The 23541-nt window shown below is 40.7% G+C and overlaps 1 protein-coding gene across 3 annotated transcripts in view; it reads right to left on the minus strand.

Annotated features, from left to right (window-relative positions):
* LOC136866156 (ATP-binding cassette sub-family C member 4) overlaps positions 1 to 23541 on the minus strand; it is a 294433-nt gene that overhangs the window by 104044 nt on the left and 166848 nt on the right. For all 3 annotated transcript variants that reach the window (XM_067142874.2, XM_067142875.2, XM_068226640.1), the window contains one exon: positions 5574 to 5901. In XM_067142874.2, the coding sequence (XP_066998975.2) occupies positions 5574 to 5901 (328 nt within the window). The remainder of the gene's footprint in view (positions 1 to 5573; positions 5902 to 23541) is intronic.

The raw sequence follows: 23541 nt of genomic DNA on the forward strand, positions 1-23541 counted from the left end.
AAGAACAAGGGTCAACCAAGTGAGGTCGGATAGGTTAGATGAAAGTGACGAGCCTGACACAAGTAAGTTGAAGCAATGCCAGGACTCAGCTAAGAACCTCATGTTCGCCAACCACGCTCAAAATGTAAGAGCCCTGAGACCCTTTTAGCCAACACGTACGACAAGCAGGGGATACCCTGGATATTATTCTAGCACCGGATCCCGCAGGAAACATGGAGGTGAGTGCAAAAGAAGTTATACTAAACGACCGAGATTACGGAACAATATGTGTAAAAACTTGATACACATATTGACGTACTATCTGGAAAATAACCGTGTGGTCAACCACTAGGAACCTTAGGGGAGGGAGTGCCATATTGGTGTCCAAAGCATTTTCGGGGTTGCTGAGAAGAATAGGGACCCTCTCGATGACATACAAGTAAATGCCTCTTGTGACAGGCAGGGGATAATGCCTTTTGCAGACCTTCTCACCGCCATTGTCAAGGGAGCAAGCAGAGATGATGATGCACTTCAGTATCCAATACTATTTCCGTGAGGAGAAGATGGATATCATCTTGAATTGTACCAAATTTATCCCCTCACAGGTGTAGCGACAACAAAAAGAGTCAGTTGTTCGCATTTTTATGCATATTGTATCATGATTCGAGACCAACAATCTAACCACATCCTCAAGTGTTGTCAACTTTTCCAACAATTCATCGTGGATATGTACGCTAAAATCGAAAGTGAACGAACTCAATTACATTTGTTACCATCAATCGAAGCTTTGAGTCGAAGAGTATATTCATCTGTGAGATGCAATTGCGAGTGATGGAACAGTTACTAACATTGGACAAATGGTTATACTTCCAGCTTCGTATACTGGAAGTCCAAGACACATGCATGAATATGCTCAGGATGCTCTGACATATGCTTGCAAATACGGACGTCCAGAACTTTTCATCACTTTTACATGCAATCCATCTTGGACAGAAATCAAAGATTTACGTCTGCCTGGTTAGCAACCATCCCATCGACATGACCTCACAGCGAGAGTTTTCAAACAAAAACTAATACGTTTTATGGATGAACAATAGATGGACTAGAGAGTGCAACACACAGCGCCACGTGATAACACGACTCTCCATACATGGGTTTCACCACAAAATATGCGTGAACCAGAAGTTCCATGAGCCAGACGAAGCTTGTAAGTGCACTTTGTGTGGGCAGAAGTGTAGTAGATACCACATCATAACTTGCACGAAAAGAACCAGGACAATTACAGACTATAGCAAATACTGAAATGTGAAATTTATTTAATGCTCAAACTTGAGTGTACATTTCTCTATTAAATTTTTATGGATCTCACCACCAAGAACCATGTATATGGAGAAACTCGCTGCTGGATGTTTTTGATTGAATGGCAGAAAAGAGGTTTACCACATGCACATACCTTAATTTGGTTGGTTGGAAACATTTTTCCATCTCATATTGACAATATCATTACTGCTGAGTTGCCCGATCCAGAAGAAGATCCAGAAGTATTCCAAATTATCAAGAAACATATGATTCAGGGACCATGTGGACTATACAACCCACATTCACTATGCATGAAAGATGGAAAATATACCAAAAAGTATCCACGTCAGATGTTCCAAGAAACACGAAGTGGTGGCGATGGTTATCTGCTGTACAGACAACGAAAACCAGATGAAGGAGGACACACGACATCTATCGAAATCAATAACGTTGATTTCAAAATTGATAACCAATGGATTGTGACCTACTCTCCTACTCTTTCGAAACCATTTAATGCGCTCAACGTGGAGGCCTGAAATTCAGTTAAATCGATCAAATACGTACGTAAATATGTGAATAAAGGCAGCGATATGGCAGTTTTCATTCTTGCAAAACCCAGTACACCCATCAATGAAGTTGAACAATTCCAAATGGGACGTTATATTAGCAGTAATGAAGCTGTAGGGCGAATTCTCGGTTTCGACGTTCATGGACGCTTTCCTGCTGTCATGCATCTCAGTGTTCACTTAGAAAACGATCAACGAGTTTACTTCTCGGAAGAATATGTGCACCCCAGAGAGCTGCCGATTCACCAAATACAACATTGACTGCTTTTTCCAATTGTGTGCAACAGATGAATTCGCAAAAACGTGGCTGTATCATGAAGTCCCATACTATTACACTTGGAATAAATCTGCGAATAAATTTGCAGAAGAAAACGAGGCGCCAGACATTCTTCGAAAGCTGGCATGTTTTCTACTGGCACATTGGGAAGAGTATACAATGTTCATCCAAATAATGGTGAATGCTACTATTTACGAATGCTGCTTCACGTGGTCAAAGGACCAACATCATTCAAAGCAATCAAAACCATCGATGGTCAAGTGTATCAGACATACAGAGAAGCATGTTTCAAACTTGGTTTGCTTGAACATGATCAACACTAGGGCAACACATTGACTGAAGCATCTGAAACATGTCATGCTCACCAAATACGAACTCCGTTCGCAATTATTTTGACAACATGTGTGCCTTCTGATCCGAAAGATCTATGGGAAAAGACAAAGAGAATATGAGCGAAGACATACTTTTCCGAGCACGCGGAGAAAACCCTGGCATGGATGTACAGTATTCGGAAGACATTTTCAATGAAGCACTGATATCACTTGAGGATATGTGCATGTCGATTAATAACAAAATGCTCAATCACCTTGGGCTATTTTCACCGGAACGTCACAGAAACGATGTTGTTGATATAGACGTACTGCAAGAAAAACAATATGACATCGATGCGCTGCAAGTTTATGATCAGGCACAGAAATGGCTCTTTACAAATGATCAATGACTCACATATGACACAGTTATGGAACATGTAAAAGGTGGAAATGGTGGACTTGTATTTCTTGATGAACCAGGAGGCACCGGAAAGACATTTCTACTCAATTTGGTACTCGCCGAAATTCGAATGAAGCATGAGATTGCTCCGGCTGTGGCATTATCGGGGATTGCAGCAACGCTACTGGATGGAGGATGCACGGTGCATTTGGCTCTCAAGCTGCCATTGAATTTAAATCTAGCTGCAGATTCCATTTGCAACATTAGTAAAACATCTGGAATGCCATCTATATTGAAAACATGCCAAATCATTATTTGGGATGAATGTACCATGGCCCATAGGAAAGGACTTAAGGCACTTGATCGTACCCTGCGAGATTTTTGAAATAATCAACGTCAAATGGGCAGAGCCATGATATTGCTCGCCAGTGATTTTTGTCAAACTTTGCCTGTCACTCTGGGATCAACACCAGCAGACGAGCTGAATGCATGCCTGAAGAATTTGGCTCTCTGGAGATATGTGAAAAAAATTACACCGTCGACCAATATGCGTGTACATTTACTTGGAGATATTTCCGCACAAACCTTTGCCAAGCAACTTTTGGATATGGGCGACGGTAAACTTGCAGTTCTTCCTGAAACACAGGAGATATCGTTCCCAGTGAATTTCTTTCAACTTCAGTCATCAATTGAGGATCTTGAAAATAACGTTTTTCCGAACATCGCGAACAACTTCAGGAATCAGGATTGGCTATGCGAGCGGGCTATCTTAGCTCCAAAGAATGACGACGTCAATCGAATCAATAATAAGATTATATTAAAAATTCCTGGTGCGGTTATGAAATATAAATCCATTGACACGGTTACAGAAGAGGATCAAGGTGTTAATTACCCAGTAGAATTTCTCAATTCACTGGAACCTGCTGGAATTCCACCGCACATATTGACGTTGAAAGTTGGCTCACCAATACTCCTCCTTCGAAATATTAACACACCAAAGTTGTACAATGGAACCAGAATATCCGTGAAGAAACTTATGCCGAATGTGATTGAAGCAACAATAATTAATGGCAAATGTAAAGTAGCAGATGTGCTGATTCCGCGCATTCCAGTGATTCCAACTGATTTGCGCTTTGCATTCAAATGACACAGTTTCCTGTGCGTCTTGCATTCACGATGACAATAAACAAAGCTCAAGGGCAGTCACTACCCGTTCTTGGATTAAATTTGTAAAATCCGTGTTTTTCACATGTTCAACTATATGTTGCTTGCTCCAGAGTAAGAACTCCAAAAGCTCTTCACATCTATACACCAAATAAGAAATCCAAAAATATTGTTTAACCACTCACGTTACCGGTACGCTAGATGTTAGCATTAGTTTAAATGATTTCAAGTTGGTTCAGTTATACTGTATAGTGAATGGAATAGTAAAAAAATATTGTTCATTCATGTGAATTATTAATTAACAAATGTGCATAGTTCATCATGAATTTCTATCAAGGAATTATAGATTCTAGATTACATACAGATCATCCATTTTTATATATGCTGGGGTAAATTAATGTACACAGGCAGGACAACGTCTGTCGGGTTTTGCTAGTTAACATTATATAAACAGTATTTCATACCAATTGTAACATACAGAGTAGAAACGCTGGTAACTAGTAAGAAATGAAGCGGTAGAAATGACATTTTTAAGAACATTGTTTAAAAAGACAAGAAGAGATGGAATTCAAATTATAAAAATCACAGAAGAGCTAAATATAGAACCGTTAGTACAGAAAATACAGAAAGCAAGACAGATGGTTCAGACATGTAAAAAGAATGGGAAGGAATGGGTAGCAAGAAGGGATTTGGAAAGAGAACTTAAGGGAAAGAGACCAGTTGGAAGACCGAGAAGAAGGTGGATGGATCAGATTTGAAAGGATGTGGAAGTAATTGAGCAGGAAAAGTGGAAGGACAGAAAGGAGTGGAGGAGGCTTGTTAACCACACCTGGGCGACTGGACTGGGACATTGATGATGACGTGTAATATTGTTTCTTTGGTGAAAGTTTTATTGTATAGTATTGAATGAAAAAAAAACCTATTATTACCACACTTGAGTTGGTAGAATCTCAACATTTACCTCTCTGTTGAAATTCGCTCAGAGAGCATCAAAAACTTACAATTTTATAGCTTTTATTTTTCAGTTTTGATGTGTCTACCCCCTCACCCCATTGCTACTATAGCCCCCAAAACTCAGGTACCTTTTTTGCCCATACATTTTTTGTCCCCCACTTCTAATTCCCAATCACCGCTACTGCACCCTTCAAAGGTCCAACTACCTCTGCCAGGTTTGCAAACATGATCTTGTGATCCAGTGGCCTACACTCTACCACTGATCCACAGAAGGAGCATTACAGATACAAAGCAACACTAATACCTATTGATAATGCTCTCAACATAGCAAACTTTCAGGTTTTGCAGTCTATAGCCAATAATAATGAAAAAGGTACGACATTTATTAACTGAAGCAAAATCTATGGTGAACTTTTAATAAATTAAACCAGTCCATGTTAAAATGTAAATTAACCCTGGGACTGAAGTAAAAGTAATGTATCTTACTTTAGAGTTTTGGCAATGTTTGATTATTTTGGATATCATTGTATTATTACTAATGCTATCCCACTTTTATGTAAGAAATATACAGTTTAAGGATCTTTCTATTCTAAGCAATAAGTAAGTAATAAATTGAAACCCACCTGGTTCATCCATACAAAAGCATTAGGTAATTGCTCATCCATTGCCCCAACATCCCTAGAAAAGCGATTCAAAATGGTACCAGAGGGATTGGTATCAAAGAACCTCATTTTAGCTCTTAGAATGGCGCTAAACATCTTACTGTGAAGATTACTAGAGGCTGTCATACATATTTTGAAGATGAGCATTGACCTTATAATGGAAACAATGCAACAAGCTAACACTAGAATCCCATATACCGTAAGATGTATTTCATCTCCAAGGCTTGTCAGATAAGAGTTTGGTGTGTCTTGCGATGGAATGCCTGAATAGCCTGCATGGCCATTACTCCTGTAACAAATATCATAACAAAACATTTATTAGCCTTAAAAAAAATTAAAAAAATAGAGCAAGTCTTGTCATGCTGGATTATTATGAAGCTTCATATGGATTAATATATTTCTGTACAAGGAAGTAGGAAGCAGCAGTTGCATTGCATAAAGGGATATATGTAGATCATGTATAATTGTTGTTCAATTGAAACACAGATGGACTGACAACACGGTAAATAACTGATGGATCGGGTGAGTCAGCCATGTGGTTATGGGTGCGCAGCTGTGAGCTTGCATCTGGGTGATAGAAGGTTTGAACCCCACTGTTGGCAGCCCTGAATATGGTTTTTCTGTGGTTTCCCATTTTCACACCGGGCAAATGTTAGGACTGTACCTTAATTAAGGCCACAGCCGCATCCTTCCCACTCCAAGGCTTTTCCTATCCCATCATCGCCATAAGACCTATCTGTGTCGGTGTAACATAAAGCAAAGTGTAATAACTGATGGAACAGGCAAGAGGTGGAATTGTTTAGTGTTCATAGTAACAGCTCAGAATGTGGTTAGTCTGAGCATCTTTCATTGTGGAGAGTATGAAGAAATTTGTTTAGTGCTGAGACAGGCACCTGCATGGTGGGGTTGAATTTTTATCGGTAGACTCCTTAAAATTATCGTCAGTATTCTGTCATTATATGTATGTTTTCCAATGTACTGAAACAGGAACGCCCGTACTTCAGTTTTTCGGAGAGCATGAGAAACGACAAGGCGTGTACGGCCCATGCTAAGAGAGTGAGAGAGAAGGGTAGTGAAAAAAAATTTATGATTAAAGTGGATCCTTCAGTTTATTCAATAGATATGCAAAGAATTATGTCACCTTTTACAGCTGAATCGTGGGGTTGTCCTTGAAGGCGTGGAGGGGACGTCGCCCTGCGGCGTCTGCGTCGTCTTGCGGTCGGCGTCGGCGTCGGCGTCGTCTTCCGTCGTTGGTGTTTTCTCTGTATTAGTGTTGATGGCGACTCGAACCTGAGGCAGGAACGGGGAAATGTGGAGCTTCCGCATCGGACGTCATGGGACTCTGGTGTGACACCTTTCTAAGGCGAAGCACACCGAAATAGTTCCCACAGTCAATGATGTTGAACGCGCATTAGCAACAAGGATAAAGTCAGAGTCACAGTTCCATGAGAATAAGATGGAAGGAATTATCGTATTTGGAATAATAAACAAACGAAAACAATCTAGGACCTTCCGAGGTGCAGTGAAGCACTTCACAAAGAAAATTGAATTCACCGGGTACAGTCTCTGCACTGTACATCATGAGCACAATATCCACATACTTGTTGAAATAAACGACAGTCCAAGTTCTGTTACGTCATAATTTTCAGAAGATTATCACTGACACTTAAGATCATACGTGATTCTGAACAGGTTATGATGGGAATTGGCATGGTCCCTCAGAAAGAAATGACGATACCGTATTCCACAAGTTAATACTGTCTTTAAGAGGGAATGTCGGCACAGTTTTATTACGAACACAGTTCCGAAAAATGGATAGACACAGTCTTTAAATGGAATGAGGCTGGCACAGTTTTATTACGAACACAGTTCCGAAAAATGGATAGACACAGTCTTTAAATGAAATGAAGGTCGGCACAGTTTATGTTAGAAATGTTATCGCGGTTTTCACACAGTCTTTAAATGAAATCAAGGTTGGCACAGTTTATGCTAGAAACATTATCGCTGTTTTCACACAGTCTTTAAATGAAATCAAGGTCGGCACAGTTTATGCTAGAAACATTATCGCTGTTTTCACACAGTCTTTAAATGAAATTAAGGTTGGCACAGTTTATAACGCACATTCATAGTCCACAAACGAAATATAATCGCCCAGACTGATAAAAACGAAATTACGTTTTGTTCATGCACAAAGTTCAAGCCCACGGAGAAGGCTTCCAACACTAATGTTTCCGAACTCAAGTACACAGCCGGACCGAGTGACGAATTATATCGCGACGTGCTTACTTGCACACACACACTGAGCTCACGGCTTACTGCCGACTCCTCTCACTCTCTCTGCCTACGGCACACTGCAGCTGCACACACTGCACACTCTCTGATTTACCCCAGGCTGGCGATTCGCTTATATTGCCGAAGGTCGGTGGGCGTGGCTACACCTGTGGGCCCCAAGAAAATTTTATATCTTGGCCATCTTTACACCGATTGACATGAAATTTCGGCTAGCAGCGTTCATTATTCCTGTCTGCAAGGTGACGTTATTGAAATATTGATATCACATTTCGTTCATGCTGCAATGCTATGGAACACGAAAGAACCTTCTGCGTGACGTCGCTTGACCTTGGCCGGTGTTCTGGAACAGCGCGAGCTTGCTTGCAGTTCCCACAATGCCTGTGCGCTCGGCGCAAGTTTTAAATGCTTACGGCCGGGTGTTAGCGAGTTCCTCTTAATAAATGAATGAAACGTGAATGCTCGTAGGGCATTTCCGTTTCAATACACAGTGTAAGGTGAAAGAACATTCATGTTTAAGGGCTATGTCAAAATGAATACAGTGTAGCATGATTCAATTCTTATGCAAAGAAGGTTTTTTGATTAGGAAATGTGTCATAATCTGTGCTTGTTTTTCATAGTAGTCAGCTGGTTCCTAAGTCAGGGTAAGTCAGTAACCCTTGTTAAGCCAGAATCCATTGATCAGTTTCCCTGAACTGGAGCATTTCCTTTCCATTCCTTTTAAAATCAACAGTAGGGTATGTAGTCTACCCATACAATATTCCTTCAGTTAAGAGAAATCGTAGCATACAGTGTTTTCAGAAGGATAGGTTGATGGTACTAAAAGAAGTGCAGAACTGCATAAAACCATTAATGCTACAACCTATAAGACTGTGATCCTCAATGTATTATCACATTAAATTTCCAGTCTGTCCAGATCAACCTCATTCTTTTTTCATCTAATGTATGTAACAGATGTATGCACAAGTCTTTTCCAGTTTTACTAAAGAAATGGCACCAACGAATAGTACACAGTGCATAAATTGGACACATACGTCAATTTGTCCTCTGACATTAACCTACCAACACACCCAAATTGAGTCCGTCAAACACTAGCATATGTGGTGTATTGTTCAGTGATCATATCGACATTTATGCCTGAAAAAGAACATTTGCAACATGCATTGTTTTTCTTATTTAATCAAAAGAAAAAGGCTGTGGAAAGTTATCATTTGCTGGTAGAAACATATGGTGAACACACTCCATCGATTGCAACCTGTGAGACATGGTTTCGATAATTTATCCCCCTGTGGGTGAGGGGTGGTAAAATAACACCCATAGTATCCCCGTGGTGACTAAAAGGGTCTCCAGGGGCTCTCATCCTGAGAGCGTGGGTTGGTGACCACGGGGCCCTTAGCTGAGTCCTGCCATTGCTTCCACTTACTTGTGCCAGGCTCCTCACTTTAATCTATCCTATCCCATCTCCCTTGGTCAACTCTTGTTCTTTTCCAACCCCAACAATATTAGGTTTCCGAGGCCTAGAGAGTCTTTCATTTTCACGCCCTTCATGGCCCTTGTCTTCCTTTAGCAGATACCCTCATTTTTCAAAGTGTCGGATTCCTTCCATATTTTCCCTCTGATTAGTGTTGTATAGTGAATGGTTGCCTAGTTGTACTTCCTCTTAAACCAATAATCACCACCACCACCACCACTTTTGACAATTTAAATGTGATGATTTCAATGTGAAAGACAGTGCGCACTCTAGTAGACCACGGAAGTGTGAAGATGAGCAATTGCAAGCATTATTGGATGATGACCCAACTCAAATTCAACAGCAATTGGCACAAGCATTAAATGTGACACAAGAAACACTCAGCAGACATTTACAAGCAATGGGGAAGATCAGTAAACTCGGTAAATGGGCCCCACATGATTTGGAATGAATGGCAAATAGAAAATCACAAAGTCACTTGTGAAATGCTGCTTCAGTGCCTAAAAAAAATAATTTCAGTACCGAATTGTGACAGGTGACAAAAATGGATTTATTTTGAAAACCCGAAGTGGAGAAAATTATGGCTGTCACCTGACGAAGGCCAAATCGCTTCAGCAAGAAGACCATGCTTTTTGTCTCGTGGGACCAGAGCGGTATTGTGTATTATGAACTCTTGAAGCCCGGCAAAACCGTTAATGCACAAAGCTATCACCAACAAATGATTAATTTAAATCATCATTGATCAAAAGACGACCGGAATGGACCAGAAGACTTGGCAAAGTGATTTTGTTACACGACAATGCGCCTTCTCCCACAGCAAAACCAATGAAGGACACCTTGAAATTGCTTGGATGGGACATCCTTCCACACCCGCAGTATTGCCCCAACATGGCGCCATCTGACTATCACCTCTTTGTATCAATGGGGCATGTGCTCGCAGAGCAGCACGTCTGCAACTTTAAGGAAGTTGGAAAATGGTTTGATGAATGGTTTGCTACAAAAGACAAGCAGTTTTTCTCGCATGGTATTCATAAGTTACCTGAAAGCTGGGCGAAGTGTGTAGAAGCCGATGACCAATATTTTGAATAAACAAAAAATGAATTTCCCTTGAAATTACATATTTTTTACCACAAGAACTGGCAAAAACTTATGCCTACACCTGGTATGAATGGATGTATATACTGTATGTAAGTATATATGTATGTCTGTCTGTCAGAGATGTACAGTGTTTTCCTGGAGAGCAGGCAGGCTGGCTAGTTGCATGTAAACAATAGAACAGGCGGGCTGCTGCACTCTTATCCAGGTCAAACTCAGCCCAACTTGGGCAGGCTCCAGGTTAACTTTCTTCTTCCTACTGTGCAAATCAATGTAGCAGTTTATTTTACTTTTGCTTCTTCATTGTTTTAATATGAGAGTTGGTTACTTGTCTGAATTTATATAGGATTCATCAATACATTATTTTATTTAAATAATAATGATTTAGAATTATAATCAAATCAAATCAATCAATCACTACCGATCTGCATTTAGGGCAGTGGCAGATTCCCTATGTTGTTTTCCTAGCCTGTTCTTAAATGATTGCAAAGAAGTTGTACTTTATTGAACTTTTCCCTTACTAAGTTATTCCAATACCTAACTCCCCTTCCTATAAATGAATATTTCCCTAAAGTTGTCCTCTTGAATTCCAGCTTTATCTTCATATTGTGATCTTTCCTACTTTTAAAGATACCACTCATACTAATTCATCTACTAATGTCATTCCACGCCATCTCTCCACTGATAGCTCGGAACATACCACTTATATAAAGATGTTGATTCCCATAGGGAACTTGAAATATTTGTTCCAAATGAGTACATATATAATACCAATATGGTTGGTCCGTTATTGGACATTATAAATTTTCCAGCTAACTCATTCTTGGATGCCAGCATTTTGCCCCAGTGTGCTAAGTTGGCTCATCAGTCGGTAAATAGCATACCTACTGTACCCGCTCAAAGCCTGAGTCCCAACCAGCATTTGTTTCAGGGGGTGTTACGGTCCGAATCTATTGCAACTAATAAACAATAAATCAATTTAAAAAAATATGAAGATATAAGATCTCCAAATAAATGTATGGGCACCATCCACTTAGTACTAGAGGGTTGAACGGGACACTCTAATCATTAACTTTAAGGCTCATCATAAAAACACATAAAATATATTAAATCAGATCAAAGGGAAAAATATGAAGGCTCCGTCCTAGGAATGGGGACGGATATTTAAATGGTCCCCAAGGGTTCACTATGCTACAAGAACAAGAACCTGGAACTGTTTCCTTGCAAATGCTAAAGGAGCATTTTATTTAAGTTAAAAAAATTTACACACAACAAAATTTGTTGACCCTTAATTTGCCTGTTTTTTGGCAAATCATCCTGAAAAATTTACATCATATTTTACACTTTTGACCACCCATCCATTTGGGTGGTGGAACCGTTGATTTCTGAAGGTGCCAGTTCGACCCTTTTGAACACAATGACCATTGATGGTCATGGACCAATTACCAGTTGGACAAGTGGGCACGATCACATGAATCATGTCATCGTCTCCACTTTTATTGAGATGAGAGCAACCTAGGATATTAAAAACCTCTCCCCAGGTTCCTAACTAAGATATGCTAATCGTTAACTGAAGGAAACAACAAAGCGACTCTAACCTAATGGTCCAGATGTAGGGATTTGCCATCACTAAACAAATAACAAATTATTTACAACAACTTGACACTATTACATTATTTCGCCAGCTGACTTCCCTAGTATCATTCAACATCATCATCCGAAATAATAAAAAATCTTAATTTCATTATTATTATTATTACTTTTATCAGTAGAGATCATGATTATCGTAACCCGTAATCATCACTGATTCAATGTTTCAGTTTCATTTTTCACCATTCTTATTATTCTCAAAATTAATTTTTATCAATTCTTATTCTTATTCTCTTCAAATAATAATAATAATAATAATAATAATAATAATAATAATAATAATAATAATAATTATTATTATTAATTTGAAAATTTTATATTTTAATTTCAATTCCTACGACTATTATTATTATTCTCAGAAATAATATAATACATTCTTCTTATTCTTCTTCACATTATTATTAGTTTGAAAATTATATATTTTAATTTTAGTTGTTACGTGGCAGTTAACTATTATTATGTTTAACGTATAACCCCTTTTACAATTCCGATCTAGTTTGGCATTTAATCAATTAAGACGTGATTTACTTGGATTATTATTATTATTATTATTATTATTATTATTATTATTATTATTATTATTATTATTATTATTATTATTATTATTATTATTATTATTATTTCGAAAATTTATATCTTAATTTCAATCTTTAGAACTTAGTCACATATGAACCACCAAGGTCCGATTTCATATCGCTCGGGACATAATAACGGTATTCGAACCCGCAACCTTATTTTCGTACTGTCGTTAATTTATGGGAACACCATGTCCTCCCAAGACAAATCTCAAATCCTATGGCAGCTCGCAGTTGGGCAAATACATCCAATCTCTGCAAGTGCTAAATTATTCCTTCCATTTTCGTTTTGAAGTCCATTTTTTCCCACTGGAACTCTTCAAACATTTAATTCATTCATTAATCTTCGGTGCGTGGACTTCTGCCACTCATGACACCGAATAGGCACATTATATCGACGCAGACATCGAGATTTATCTATTTCATCATAAAAACAGTACGGCTCAATTCTCACCTCCTGCCGGATTTTCGTCCCGCACGACTTCCGATCTCAAAAATGGGCTCAAATGACTCTGGGCTTTCAACATAGCGTGACCATCATATACAAGCGCCTCTATCGCTTCTAAAATATTTATGATTATTATGGAGTCCAAAAACGTTATATCAACAATTAAGGTTAAAATAAAATTTACTGCCTGAATTAAAGTCTTCCACGCCATATGTTATCTCGACATTGAAATTACTTTAACTTGCAATCATTCCATCAACTTAGGCCCGTGCCATTATTCACAAAGCATTACAATAAACACGCATTTACACATTACCCATGTTCATTTATCACTCCGGTACTTCTACTGATTATTATATTTCTGTCTACTGGCGAAACTTTGCGGCACAAATAATCATCGATATTTACAGACAATTCAATGGACTTCATTCGGTCCCACAACAATTAAAATCACTTGGCAACCCTCTACCTCTGGCTAATCTTACCACATGCCGATAACTGAAAACCACATTTGAGCACTTCGAAAATGAATATTAATCTTTACGTGAAACGTGCTCCATATAATTTCAAACAATTCAAGCACTTGAATAAACAAATCAACCCTACTCTACTCTATTAACCCTTTCGCACTCAGCACGCCGATCTATCGGCGCGAGAGGTTATGGCTAGAAAGCTCATGGCGCCGATACATCAGCTCTGACCTATTTATGGATTTTGGTCATTTGCGTGGCTGTTAAATCGTAACAGTTGATCGTGACGGTACCTTAAAGCGTTGAATTTGCGTTTTACTCTACAGATATATCCACCAGCCCTACAAAATATTTTTATTTTCGACAAGTGAAATCTCTTGACCATGAATGTTTATGTTGTGGTTATTTGAAGTTGTTATTGCGTGGATCTGTTTTGGTTGGGTTATGAATACAACAATTTGATCTTGATATGAGTTTAGTTTAGACTACATTTCGTTTCTTTGGTATATCGTGTGTTCGCTGTACTTCGCAAACTATAATTTAACTCCTTTTCATAACTCCGTTCTTGCACGTGCTTTCGTCATCTTTTTATCGTAATGGCTAGACCATATTTAAGGCCGATAGCCTTGCATTTTCAGATGATTTAGACAGTAATAATGACCTTCTTTTGCCGAAAGTGATTTGCATTATGTGGGAAATGATAGTCACAGCTGCCCACCGTGCATCGGATCGCGAGGACCTGACATAGATGACTGTTACATGTGCAGTGAATAACTTTGTAGTCATGCTTCATGAATGAATTACAGCACACACATCACATTGATATCAAATAATTCAGAATTAAATGTTCTTTCTTTCACGTCTAAGAGTAAATAAGGAAGATGCAATAATGTCTGATTTTTCAGTCATTGAAAACTAAAAATAATTTTTTAAAATTTATTTTCAAAATTTAATCATAATTTGGCGTTACCAATAACAAAACGTCCTAGATACATTCATTTCTGAAATGCTCGTAGTTTCCTGTATTATTGTGATTTATTGTATTTTAATGTGTGTTAAAATGTTTACGTGTTGATTTTTTGTAATTTGGTTTGGAAAATGACAGAAATTAGTTTGAGTGTCTCCGAGCAAACCCCTGCATATAAGCTGACTGCCAAAGGTTTAAATAATCAAAATTATGAAGAGTGCTTGATCTAATTATGTACATATTAATTTGTCCCTTTGTCTATCTATCTCTGAATTTATACGAGTCAGAAACCGTTCGTTTCACAACCAAGTTACCATAATGAAAGACTATGATTTCCTCCCGCTAACGATAGCAGTCTACAAATATATATTAAGGGGTACTCATCTCAGCCTGTAGTTTGCTAAACCGGACGAGGAGCATACCCCTCACCCATGTTTAGCACTGCATCCTACTGGTATTCATGCCAGCTTGAAGAGGTAATCCTTGACACTTTTTAATATCACACATTTTAAATCTTATAAAAAAATAACTTTTGCACATGGAATATTTTCCACTCTAAATTTAACACATAAATTTTACATTCTTGGCTTTTTATCTAGTCCACGTAATATAAATATACATTCTTCGTTCCTTCCCCGGACACTAGGAACATGTGATATCTCGGTATCACTCTCAACGGCCCGGCGCGCACTCGATTTTTCCCGTCTCACGTTCGCGTAGCTCACCAGGTATCAGTTATTAATTGACTGTTTACTTGATGAAATTCCGTCGAACACCCACGACCGTTCTCACGTAACGCACTTCCTATTCTTGATAAAGAACCTCACACTTCTATCTGTAGGTGTTGATTTCATGAGTTCTGTATATATTCGAACTCCTGCTGGTATACTGTTCAAGACTGTAATATGGACTACTTCATGTCATGGTTCACTGTGCTATGTAACATTATAACATCTCAAACAATATTCGACGAGTGACTACTCACACGTACCCGCGTAGTAACAGCACGAACCATATATCACAAGTAAATTACGCACCCTGGCATATTAACAGCACGAACAATTTATCACAAGTCAGATACGCACCCTGGCGTAGTAACAGCTCGAACAACTCTTCACAAGTAAGATACCTCCGTCTCCACGACCCTGTATTTTTGTTCGACTACCCTCTCCTCCGAGTTCACGAGAGGTCATCTTAGGACCCGAAGTTCCAATATCCTCATACCACTATAAGCCAGTGGCTTAAACTTGGAATCCACTGATGTACCGGTAATTATGTTATTTTAGCCTCTATGCCAATTCTCAAATAATATCGTTCGCTGGTAACTGACATAATCGTGAATTTAGCTCCTGTATTCCAGGCTGGGATTTCGCGCTCTTTTGTAGTGTCTCTTGCCTGCAGCCAATAAACGGATACCGTCCATGAATTCTCAGAATTTCTCCAATCTCCCTCAATCAATAACTTTTAATAACTTTTATTATATGGTTAGGCTTCTAAATTTCACCTTATCTTCAATTTATAAATCACTTCCTTCTATAAATTTAATCTGTGGAGTTAACTTTGATAGTGCTTCTTTACAATACGAAGTTGTCGTACCTGCTTCTGGTCTATGAATTTTACGATTGGTCCAAGCTCACGCGGGACTGAGAAGTTTCATATTTTTTTCTTTAAGTTCCAACTTTGCGTTCAGCTCTCGCTAGTACCTTGGAGATTCCCTGACGTCATTTCCAGGAACTCTGCACACGACCTCATCCGGTTTGTCGCACTATAATTTCGCCCCTGGCTCTGAAACCTTTCCACTGACTTGGAAATAACTCTTGCCTTACTCTTCCCCTTTGTCACAATTTCTGAGAATTCTAATTCTGCTGGCCATTGTATTTCTTAATCTTAGTGGAGACAATAGTCTGTGGCAGGTTGCACAATACCATCTCGGCCTGGTCTGTACTTACAATATGTAAAGTAAGATATTCTTGCTTCTGAAAATGAAATATATATTCCTCAATAATTAATTACAATTGAATGATGCCTATCACACCCCCACCAGGGTGCACTACTAAGGCACATGGCTAGTGCATACCGTGGATGGCCAGGTGGGCATAAATTTTTGAAAACAAGACAGAGTCTCTCATAGTGCATTGGCGTCTTGGTAGGTGTGCTATTTACCAACTGATGAGCCCAACTTAGCACACTGGGGTGAATTTATAATGTCCAATAACGGACCAACTATATTGGTATTATACATTTACTCATTCGGAACAAATATTTCAGGTTCCCTATGGGAATCAACATCCTTATCATCTGATGGCTAGGCAGGCACCAATTTTTGAAAATGAGACAAAGAGTCTCATAGTGCATTGGCACTGCTGGTGGCACCAAGCAACCTACGCAGCGGCATTTACGGCACTTCAGTCCAGGCACATGCGCAAGAGTATATATGTGGTAATTCTTCGAGTGTCTATCAACTATGTCAACGCCTACCATCTTCTGGGGACTACGTCTTCTCATTGCTGCCAGCCATGAGTCTACCACCACTGTCGCCTCCTCACTCAGCCGAGGACTATAATGAGTTCATACAATGGAAGCAAGCTCGGCGCCATTCTGAAGGTGGCTCCTCACCATCTGAGTCTGGTGGAAGAAAGAAGAAGTGCCCCGCAACACCAACAGAGAGCAGCAGTGGTTATACTTATACCCCTGCTATCTCCAATCTCGAAGCATCTGGACAAGTCCAACAAGAACTAGGCATTTCTCCATTGTCATCTACTTCCACTGGAGCTGCCTATCAACTAGCACGCCACTCACCAACTTATCTGCCTACAAATTTTAAGAGCTATGCCCAAGTGGCCCAGAATGCAGCGCTTCCTCTACATATTCGTCATCGCAGTGTGATTACGCCTCATCCTGCTCAGTCCATCCCACCTTATTTTTTTATCATTAAGCTCATCAACATTGACCCTCCTTTAGCCAACACCCGTACCGTTTACCAACTCATCGCCAAGCACACACCTAACCTCAACCAATACAACCTTGAACCGCAGAAATCTAAAGAAGGCTATAATATTAAGATCAGCAAGCCCTTTTACAACCATTTGATTTTGAATATTGGTGCCCATCAGCTCAGAAAACACTGTCAAGCCAGTAATCTCACCCAGCAATGGCCCTTCAACCGCCTGGACCCACCAATTAATCCGGAGCCTATCCTGGCATATGGGGTTGAGAAGGACTACACGGATGATGAAATTGCCGCTCAACTACAATTCAGCAGCCACAACATTTACCGAGTCATCTGAATTCGCAACGCTGAGGGTCCGAAAGGCTTGTCCGCATCCTTTCCCTGGACGTCCTACTCAGGGATGGCGCAATGGTGTATGCCCAGCGATATCGTGTAGAGCCTTCTAGAACCTCTGCTCCACAGAAGATCCGGTGCGACTGTTGTAGTCACTACGACCATCCACCAGGAGCTCCGTGTGTCCAGCCTGAGCTATGCGCCATCTGTTCTAGCCGGGAGCATCCCACTCCACACTGTAATAACAAGTCTGCTCCCAAGTGCATTAACTGCCAACAGTTACTAATGTAAGGCAAAACCAGCTCCTGACTCCTCTCAGACTCAGACCATCATTCCCGTTATTTCCCAAGACCTCCCCACCCCTGCCCCCTCCTCCTCCATTCCCCTCCCCAGTTCTGAGAAAACTGTTCACTTTTTGACAATGGTTGTCCAGAACATTCTCCCGTTTCATCAACCCCACTTCCTTTCCCAGGTTCAACTAGTGGCCTGGTTGATCTTGAATACGCATGTGGATATTGCTTATGTGGGGAATAAGATGCACTTTGCATTTTTTTCCCCTAAGCACAATCTTCTTTATGCATTAATTTATGAAAATTATAATAATTATAATAATTATTATAATAACATAAGATATCTCAAGAAAAACCAGTCGCTATTTGACATCCAACTTTCCTTGCACACCCTGGATATGTTTATTCTTAACAAGACCTGCCTGACGCCAACTTAAATTCCGCAGTTTCCTTCTTTCAGTTTTTTCACGGTGACTGCCCCTTTCAAGGCTGGGGTGGAGTCGCAATTGGTGTCAGGAATCATCTTACAACAGACTATCTAACATACCTTCCCCCTCATTCCATGATACCTTTCATGAATATCTTATTTTGGAAATTCTTACCCCTTATAAGACATTTGCAATAGCCACTACAGTATATACATTCCCCCGACTCGGCCTGTTCAAATCCCAACTGATTTCATTCACTATATTGACAGTCGTTTTACTGACTATGTCATTATAGCTGATCTTAACGTCACTTCATATACTCCACCACAAACTGTCGAATTCACTCATTTATGCCATCGACTCCGGGGTGTGCACATTCCCTTCCCTTTCTCTACCCTCCCAGCCCATAATTCCACACCCGATGTCCTCTTCCTTTCACCTTCTCTGGCTACTACCTATGCCCTTCAACCCCCTTGTCTCTATCGGTAGTGATCGTACTCCTGCCCTCCTCACTCTCCCTGGTCTTCTCCTCCGCTTCCGTAACCCGCCCTCTCGACCCCCTCCTACTCGCCGTTATTCTCACACTCATTGGGATAAATACTGACAAACACTCCTTGATCACCTTACCAATCTCCCTCTTCCTACTTCCCTACCCAATATTCTTACCCTCATTACCGCAGTAGAAAAAGCGCTTCTCCTGGCTGACCAACGTCATATCCCACGCCACTCGTTTCACCCCTCTAAACTGCCTATTCCTCCCAAACCATTACGATTACTACAGCTTGCTCATGACTTGTACTATGCCTATGCTCAAACTAAAGACCTTACAGCAACACCGACGTACACTTCGCCATGCACGATCATATATTAAAGCTATCAAATGTAAATTCTGGATGGACAAATGTAACGAACTAGCTGCTACTCAGGATCTGAAATACTTTTGGTCTATTTTCCGCCGCCTCACTAAAACTAACAAACCTCTCCCCACCTACCTGATCACAGTCTTACTAACCAACATTTAAGTGACAAAGACAAAGCAGACTTATTCGCTGTCTATTTTATGACGGTTTTCTCTCCCCCCCTCAGCTCCTGACTTCGCCCACCCTGCCGACCTTACTATTACTGCCTACGCCTGTCCTAATCTCCCTGAACTTCAACCATCCTTTCTTCATTTTGCCCACGTCAATTACTCCCACCCTCTCAATCTCTCCATCACCCCACAGGACATCTCCCAATTCCTTAAACATAAAAAAAACACCTCTCCTGGTTCTGACCAAATTTCCTATCGCCATATAAAAGAAGCCCCTCCCATTCTCCTCGAGCTCCTCAGTACGATTTACACCACTATGCTTTATACTGGTCTTTACCCCCATCACTGGGGAAATGCCAATATCCTGCTTTTTCTTATACCTAATAAACCTCCTTCCAATCTCCACTCCTATCGCCCAATCTCCTTACTACCTGTCTTATCTAAAATCCTTGAAGGGATTCTGAGTAAGAGAATTGCTTCTTATCTCAGTTCTCTTGGCCTCCTTTCTACTTCCCGAATAGGTTTCCATTCTCGTCATTCCACTCAGGATCATTTATTTCACATCACCGCATCCTTACATTCTTACCTTCACCCCTACCGAACCACTGCCCTTGTGTGCCCGGCTGTCAACCGTGCCTTCGACAAGGTTTGGCATGCTGGCTTCCTTTATAAACTTTGCCATCTCCCGCTCCCACTAACCATTCTTCGTTTTCTTAGGAACTTCCTCCGACATCGCACTGCCCAAATTTTTATTCATGGTACCACTTCCTATACCTTTCCCCTGACTGCCGGTGTACCTCAAGGATCTCCGATTTCCCCGCTTTTATATATCCTCTTTACCTAAGATATCTCTCATCCGGAAAACCCTCTCCATCTTTATCAATACACTGATGACCTTGCGATCCTCGCCTTAACCCCTAATGTCAAGACCCTTACTAACAAACTTCAGACTTATCTCCGCCTCCTTGAAGATTGGTTAAATTCTTGGCACACTGCCGTTAATCTTAATAAAATGCAGTTCGTTATTTTCTGTAAGAAATCCCATGTCTGTTGCCCCCGCTTCCGCGTTCACCTCACCTTGTACCACACTCCACTAACCACTTTACCTATCTCGGCATTCAATTCCAAAATAATTTTAAATGGAACCATCACCTCACCACCTGCGATAAAAAAGTGCTCCAACGTCTTCGTGTCCTCCGTTTACTTACCAGTAAATTATGGGGACTCAATCCTTCCCAAACCATAAATGTCTATAAATCCTTTATTCGACCTGTTGTGACGTACGTTTCACAGACTTGGCTCATTGCTGATGGTAGACAATACTCACAATTACTTAAACTCGATCGCCATGCACTACATATCGCTTACCACCTTCCTTACGACACTCCATCAACACACTTCATCCCGCTCTATTCTTTTCCTACTATTTTAACTCATATCCATGACCTCCATTTCAAATATCTTCAAACCGGTGTCCAGTTCAATAACCTTAGTGTCTCTGAAGTCCTTCCCCTCTCTCAAACTATCCTACATCATCAGTACACTCCAGCCACGTCTTATCTCTTCGCCCCTCCTATTACATAGTTTCTCTCTCTTCTGTTTTCCACTGTTTCCTTAAAATAACATTTGTTCTTTCTCATTGTTTTGGACTTGGGATGCTTCTGGCAGCAGTGGTGCTCTCAACGTCATGTGCGCTGAACACTTAGGCTCTACCCCTGCCCTTGCAATTCGCTTCCTTTTCTGTGTATTCATACTTACTACATACACTTGTTCATGTGTTTCATTTCATTTGGTCCTACTCATCACCATTTTTGCATATTTGCAATATCATTAATCATCATTCATTCATCCTTGTAAACCTGTATTTGTATGTTAATATTTGTCACCCCTGATTGTGTTTATTTTATACAAGATTCTTGTGTCAAGTACTCTGACATGTACTCAGTTTTGTTTATTTTCTTTCAAGTGTCTGGTTTTCTTCACAAGTAAGCTCGCTTGCAGTGCATCCTAAGTTTGTTGTGTGAAATATCCATCTTGAGTGTTTATATCGATTGTTTTACTATATTTATATTGTGCTTCAAGGACCGAGCACACGGACTTTCATTTAAAGATATCCACCAGAACCACTCTTTAATGTGATATTACTGATTTGTTTTCATTAATTCTGAATCATTCTGTTTGTTTTTGTACTCTGTATATATTCTGTATTATTGAAAAAAATAATTAAAAAATGGGGGATAGCAGGGGCCAACTATGGCAGGTGTGGTGCGGCTGACTTCTGGGGGGTCCTCTTGTAGGGTTGCGGTTTCCTCTGCACCAGTCCATCAAATCACGTCCTCACACGATGTATGTACAGCACATACCCTCATCCTCCCTCTCACTCTCACAAACATACATTATGCACTGGCCAAAGAGCTACGTAGTTCAGCTGGTGGCCCACCTGCCCCTTCCAAGAGGCAGGAATGAAATAACTTTGTATTGTATCGCATCCATGGTATGCACTAGCCATGCATCTTGGTAGGTGTGCTATTTACTAACTGATGTGCCCAACTTAGCACACTGGGCCCCTTAAACAGTGATGCTGTCTCTCTGGCCAGAGTTGTGTGGAGAAGGGAGGTGTGATGGGAAGAATATGATGGAAGGACGAAGTGAATAAATTGTGTGAGGTGTACCGTGGAGACCTTTTGGCTGGGAAAATTAAGGAAAGTGAATTTTTTAATGAGGGAGAAGAATTTGGAGATTTAGAAGGGAGTGTTGTGAGACAGGTGAAGGACAAGGATGTGAAATGTTGAAGTGTAATGTGCGAGGGAATTTAGAAAGAGTCGTAAAAGGTCAGATGTTGGTTGTGGTGGAGGAAAGAAACTGGGTGGAGTAGGATGAAAACAGATGTGATGGCTAGGTTTGTATGGAGGAGGATCGAGCTGGGGGCGGTGACGTGTGGGTTGAGGGGTCAAGGGTTGGGGTGGGGAGCGAGAAGATTCAACGTGATATCGGCGGACATAGAAGCGTGCTCTGTGGGCAATAAGGTGATCGACGTTTTCTTGATGCGGAAGATGGAGGCGTATGAGGTATGTCGGTCTATGTGCGTTGTAGATTTGGAAAGCTCAGTGGACGGGGAAGCCTTCCATGCGAAGTCCTCGAAGGATGTCATCTGCAGAGATGTCAGGAGTGATGCCACGAATGACACAGCTGAAACTGGTGGTAGGGGCTGTCGGTGATTGAGGAGGCGATGGCGGTCATACGGTGTCGGCGGAAGCTTCACTGACTGATGGCATGGTAGTAGATTCTTCAGGCCGTTGGAGGGACATATTCTGTTGTTGAGGATGGTCAAAGGCAGGAGGGATAGGAAGGGATAACGTCACGATAGGGGAAGGATGAGACATGACTATGGTAGTAACAGGAACTTGGGAAAGGGTATATGCCGATGTGGTGGTTATGTTGGTTGTAATAGTGGTGGGAGTAGTAGGCATAGGGGGAGAGGGTAGATGAAGCCGAGGACTGCACTGGCCACAGTGGTGGTACTGCTGGTGCTGGTGTAGCAGATGCGTCGGCAGGTGACGGCGGTGGTATATGGCGATGACTTGGCTCCACTTGATGGAGCTGGCAGAAGATACGCGCACCATCAGCGATGAGGTACTGGATGTCTTCTTCAGTGGGCAGATATAGTCAGACGAAAGGTGTCGGTGCTAAGCCTCGTGTAATCTGGGATACTTGGTGGACTGGGATGCCCTCTAGGTCAAGTTCATCTAGAATTGTTTGGGTGGAATAGGAGATGTTAACCTCTCAGATGACACAGGAATACATGATGTTGGGGTGGCTAACTTCCAATGAGGTGTCAGCCAATGTGCTTTTTCGAAGTCGGTGAGGTAGCTTAATTATAGATGCTGAGCCACCCGACCGAGTAAAAGTGCGGGTGTAAGGGGAGTAGCTATG

The sequence above is a fragment of the Anabrus simplex genome, chromosome 3 (genome assembly GCF_040414725.1).
Source record: "Anabrus simplex isolate iqAnaSimp1 chromosome 3, ASM4041472v1, whole genome shotgun sequence".
Classification (NCBI taxonomy): Eukaryota; Metazoa; Arthropoda; class Insecta; order Orthoptera; family Tettigoniidae; genus Anabrus; species Anabrus simplex.